Raw genomic sequence first — 6,121 nt, 5'->3', positions numbered from 1 at the left:
ACTCTACCACTTGAGCCACAGCGCCACTTCCGGCTTTTTTCTTTTTGCTTATGTGGTGCTGAGGAATCAAACCCAGGGCCTCTGGCATGCAAGGCAAGCGCTCTACCACTGAGCCACCTTCCCAGCCCTCTATAATCAGTTTATATATTGGCCTATAAATGGAAATAAACACTATCAATCTTTTTAAAAAAAAAAGGTTTCAAAAATGGTAAAAGAAAATAAATAGTGGGCTGGGAAGTTGGCTCAGTAGTACAGTGCTTGCCTCTCATGCATGAGAGGAAGCCGGAAGTGGCACTGTGGCTCAAGTACTAGAGCACTTGCCTTGAGCTGAAGAGCTGAGCGACAGCACCCAGGCCCAGAGTTCCGGCCCCACACGGGCAAAAAAAAAAAATATATATATATATATATATATATATATAAAGTAGATTAGATACTGTCACGATCACTCATGTATAGTAAGCAAATATAAGTTAGTCACAGTGCAATATAAACTTTTGGATAGGGAGAATTTTCCAGGCAAGAGGAGAGACAGTTTCTAGTGAAGATAAAATAAGTAGGTAAAGTTCTGGCTGAACATGGAGTATGGGTAAGAGGTGAGAAAACCAGAGATCAGGAGATGGATAAATGTATAGGTGAGGGACTTATGTGTCAGCTGCGGAACATAATAAATTTGGCATAACAACTACTGGCTTAGTGGAAGAATAACCTCTTACTTGCATTTCTAAATGCAGACAATATTATGTAATAAAGATTTTAATTACTGATAATAATAAAGTCATTAGTCATTTCTGGAGATTTATCCTGAAGAAAAAAGGGTAAAATGATATATCTAGGATTTTTGTTTAGCAAACAAAAAGGATAAATGGAGCAAATGTGACAAAAACCTTGACTATTAATGCTTTTCAGTGTACTAGTCTCTATATTTTGTGTGTTTGGAAATTTTCATGATTAGAAAAAAATTCCAAATAGATGAATGGATCCTTTAATAAATTCATAATATGATTTGAAAAAAGATTTCCAAATATATTTGCTAAATAAATTTGCCTTTAGCTCTGCCTTTATAACGATTGCTATTTTCCACCCCCAATCTAGAATCCTGCCTTTTCTCTTTTATGTATTTCTATTTAATTATATAATGAGCACCAATACGTTATATACTAACTTATTAAAATACTATAACCTAACATGGGCTCTACTACTCATTTCCCAATCTTTAAACGTTACTACATTCCACAAGTCAAAATTATTGGTTTCTAAAGGCATGGCCCAAGTGGTAGAGTGCCTGTGTAGCAAGCACAAGGCCTCAGTACTCTCAAAATTTTTGAGTTTAGAAACACAGCCAAAAAATGCAAGTAATAAATGAAAAATCATATTCTTCTTCTTAAACTAGGGTTACAATAAGCAAGTCTTAATATTTCTAAAAAAAAGAAGACTAAAACACAAACAGCATATGTTTTCTCTCATATGGAAGCTAGATATAAAATACAAAATACATAATAACATATACAAGGTTTTATGCATATACACGTAAACAAACTGACAAAAGAACCATATACTCAGGGGAGGATCCCAAAGGTATAACTCCTCCAAACAACTAATGACTGATTAACAAAATGTATACCAGGAAGCAGAAACGTGTTTTAGAGGAAGGCAATGTGAGAAAGGAAGGGTGAACAAATGCAGTCATTATATTCAATGTACATTATGTAAAGACTGAAGGAACCATGTAATTTGAGGGTAGGAATGAGGAAATGGGAGAGAATGATGAAAGGGATGACACTGATCAAGATTCATTGTACTCATAACTAGTTAATAATTTTTTTAATCTAAAACATATTAAATGGAATTGAAGGTGTGGCTCAGGTGGTAGAGTGCTAGCCAATGAGTAAAAGCAGGTATCAGATACTGAGTTTGAGTCCTGGTCTCAGACAAAAAAAAATCTATTACATGTGGTACTTTTAATAATTAAAACTTTAAAAAATATATCTTGTTTTGTTTGTGGGGTTTGTATACTGGTACAAAAATTATTCCTTTTATGGCATTCATTACCCTAACAACAAATAGCGCATGATCTCTATAATGAATTTTTTGTTTGTTTTTTAATTTTCAGTACTGGGATTAGAACTGAAGGCCTTGTGTTTGCTAGGCAAGTGCATCACCACTAGAGTCACATCCCCAGCTGTGACAATTTATTCTGATCGCAAACATTTGAACAAACTGGCAGAAATTCTACCTAAGCAAAATCCAGAGTTTAAATCCAGATTTCTGTGAGGTTACATCTGAGCTATTCACTGTTTTTTAAGTTTTTTGGTCATGCTGGACTCAGGCTCAAACCCAGTGTTCCAGTGTCATGTGCATTCTAGGAAGTGCTCTCCCATTGAGCTACAAATACAATAATAAATATGTTCATTTTTAATCACATGTTTTTAGATACATGGGCCTCATTTTAAATTCCACTTCAGGTTAAACAAGAGGGTAAATCATTGTTAGGTTACTCAAATAATTTTTAATTTTTGTCAGTTTAGATAGACAAATAGTAATTTTATAACCTAAACTCCCCTAAAAACGTGTTATTAAGAAATGTGTATTTCTGGGGCTGGGAAGGTGGCTCAGTGGTAGAGTGCCTGCCTTGCATGCATGAGGCCCTGGGTTCAATTCCTCAGCACCACATAAGCAAGAAGAAAAAAGCCAGAAGTGGCGCACTGTGGCTTAAGTGGTAGAGCGCTAGCCTTGAGCTGAAGAGCTGAGGGACAGCGCCCAGGCCCAGAGTTCAGGCCCCACGACTGGACCCCCCCCTCCAAAAAAAAAAAGAAATGTGTATTTCCTTAGCTTGTAATCAGCCTTACTGTGTTTTTATCTTACATTATTTAATAGGATTGTAATAACTTTTCAGATAAAAAAATACAAAAGTCATAAAAATCAGGAAGATTGCAATACTGATGTACAATGACCTAATCAAAGATATTTTATTGGGAAATAATCACAAAATTAATGAAGACTTAAATATATTATTTTTCCCTCAAAAATAAAGTTTAATGAGAGGAAGGAAAAATTGAAATATCATTGAATGGCAACTCTGAAAAAAGACACCAATACAGGCAATTTTAAAATAAGGCAAGTATGACAATATACAAACTAGATCTTCTTACCTTGTATCAATTACTTCTGGATAGGCACATACTCTCAGAGTTTTTGAATTGGAACCAACAGCATATAAACTACCACTTGGATGAAAAGCCACTGCTCTAACCGCTTGTGTATCTTCTAGGGTGTTAATACAAACAAACTGCTTTTTTGACTTGTCATCCTATGAAAAGAATGAGATTGGAAGAATTCATCTTTATCTAATTTTAAATTCATTTGACCTGTTCCTGTTTGATCAACCATTTTCTAAGTGACAAATCCAAATTAACCCTATTTTATGCTTGAGCATTGGTAAATGAAAGTCTGATAGTTTATACATATTTGAGTTTTTACATTAAAACAAAACATATGATTAAGTATATATTTCTATATTAAGTTCTCTTTAAATATCAAGGAAGGGGAACTCATGAATATTAAAATTGTAGTAAAAATGACAGAAGATCATTTGTGTTTTTCAAAGAAGCAAGTATCTGGGTAATTACTTGGGAAGCTGAGTCAGAAGATCAGCTTTAGACTAGCATAGCCTGAGGAAGACCTCATTCTCAAAAAGAGAAAAGCTGGGAGCTGGTGGCTCAGGCCTGTAATCCTACCTTAGAAGGCTGAGATCTGATGATCATAGTTCAAAGCCACCCTGGACAGGAAAGTCTCCAATCAACCACAAGAAAACTGGAAGTGATGCTGTGGCTCAAAGTGATAGAGCACTAGCCTTGAGCAAAGAGAGCTCAGGGACAGCACACAAGCCCTGAATTCAAGCCCCATAGCTGACAGTAATTAATTAATATTAAAAAAAAGAAAGGGAGGGAGAAAGGAAGTGTGAAAGTAAAACTATTATTTAATTAATTTAAATATTTTAAAAAGCTTACCATCATCTGTGGAAACAAATATTTCAGTATCTCAAAATGAAATAGTAAAATGTCCTTTGAAAACTATAAAATTTATTTTAAATAGAACATCTAGGTTTCAAGTTCATTTTAAACTGTCAGTTTATCTATCCACAGCAATCTTCTAAAGAGGCAAGTAAGTTGAGGTAGTTTACTTGGGCCAGATGACTATGATCTGATTTCCTAACTTCTATCTTCAAAATCTTTTGAATTAGGCATATAATTAAAGCCTAATATTAAAAAATAAGTGTAATTCAACAATATAATTCAAGAATAAAATTTTATTTTCTGAGTTAAGATATAGTTTATTGTATCATTTATAATGGTAAATTCCTTAAAAAGAATATTTAAATTACTTTGAGTACTTCCTACTCTAAGACATCAAAACATTATAATCTTGTATTAACTAATCTTCTATATGAATTTTTCCTCATTAAACATTGTGTCTTATTAAGTTTTGGGAAAATTAGAGTATTTTATTCTTAATGAATAAGAATTTACTCTTAAAAAATCTAAAATACTTATAATGTTTATATTTGCCTATTATATCATTGCTTATCTGTTTATTGAACTTGCTAAATACATGAATCCATAAGATATGTTCTGGAAAAATTAGAGTATTTTATTCTTAATGAATAAGAATTCACTCTTAAAAATCTAAAATACTTATAATGCTTGTATTTGCCTATTATATTATATTATTGCTTATCTGTTTATTGAATTTACTCAATACATGAATCCACAAAATAAAAAAAAAAGCTTTGGAAACTCTTGCTGTTGGTGTCATTTGAAATCACACTATTATTCATGCATGATACTTGGGCCACAGAAGTGACTGGACCTAAGAACAAAGATCTTCAGACAAACTGTCAGCAAAAGACCAAATCCTATATTTTGGATATATGAATGTCAAATATACATGTCAAGGAAAATCACATGAGCTCTGGTTATAGTATAAGAGCTCTAGGACCAATGATGAGGACTCTTCCCACCTTAGCTTTTATGTACTGGAGCAAACCAGAATCACAATATGCTTATCTTATATAATTGAATTCTGTTATTTATACGAATTTATTTAGCTAGGAAAATATAACATTCATTTCCCATTACTACATACATAGAGGAGATAAAAGAGAAAATGAATAATTGATTAAATGTCATATTAACAAGCTACACAACTTTATTTTCTTCCAATGTTTCAATTTTTTAATTAGCAGTAATTTATGAAATAGATGATTGCACATGAAAATGTTGATTTTTAACTTTTTATTTTATTTTATTTTATTTATTTTGGGTCCGGTAGTGGGGCTTGAACTCTGGGCCTGGGCACTGTCCCTCAGCTCTTCAGCTCAAGGCTAGCACTCTACCACTCGAGCCACAGTGCCACTTTCAGCTTTTTTCTTTTTGCTTATGTGGTACTGAGGAATCGAACCCAGGGCCTCAGGCATGCAAGGCAAGCACTCTACCACTGAGCCACCTTCCCAGCCCAACTTTTTATTTTTAAAAATCAAAAGCCAGGTGCCAGTGACTCACGCCTGTAATCCTAGCTACTCAGGAGGCTGAGATCTGAGGATCACAGTTCAAAGCCAGCCCTGGCAGAAAAGTCTGTGAGACTCTGATCTCCAATAAACCACAAGAAAACTGGAAGTGGCGCTGTGGCTCAAGAGGTAGAGCGTTCACCTTGAGCTGAGGAGCGCAGGGACAGCACCCAGGCCCAGAGTTCAAGCCCAATAACCGAAAAATAAATAAATAAATAAAATAAAAAGATTAAAAAAGGTAAAAATCAAAAGAACCAGAAACACTGGAATTATATTTCTTTGTAAGATAAATATTCCTATATACTTATGAAAATGATTGGTGTTATTCACTTATATTACCTATGTGATACGTATATGCATCTGAAAACAACAAATATGTGGGGGAAGGGGACCAGTACTGAGGCTTGAACCCAGGGACTGGCTGCTATCCCTTATTTCACTCAAGGTTAGTGGTGCTCTACCACTTAACCTACAGCTCTACTTGTGGCTTTTTCGAGGTTAATTGGAGATATTAGTATCAGGGACTTTACTGTCCAGGATGACGACCTCAATCCTCAG

At 34.3% G+C, this 6,121-nt stretch overlaps 1 protein-coding gene across 1 annotated transcript in view; it reads right to left on the bottom strand.

The window, feature by feature from the left end:
- Nucleotides 1-6,121, bottom strand: part of Wdr47 (WD repeat domain 47) — a 75,718-nt gene that overhangs the window by 23,889 nt on the left and 45,708 nt on the right. Inside the window, exons 6-7 of the mRNA XM_013031845.1 lie at nucleotides 3,150-3,307; nucleotides 714-721 (exon numbers count right to left, since the gene is read on the bottom strand). Of these exons, the coding sequence (XP_012887299.1) occupies nucleotides 714-721; nucleotides 3,150-3,307 (166 nt within the window). The remainder of the gene's footprint in view (nucleotides 1-713; nucleotides 722-3,149; nucleotides 3,308-6,121) is intronic.

Source organism: Dipodomys ordii, unplaced genomic scaffold (genome assembly GCF_000151885.1).
Source record: "Dipodomys ordii isolate 6190 unplaced genomic scaffold, Dord_2.0 Scaffold146, whole genome shotgun sequence".
Taxonomy (NCBI): Eukaryota; Metazoa; Chordata; class Mammalia; order Rodentia; family Heteromyidae; genus Dipodomys; species Dipodomys ordii.
This window is presented reverse-complemented; position numbering and strand designations above follow the sequence as displayed.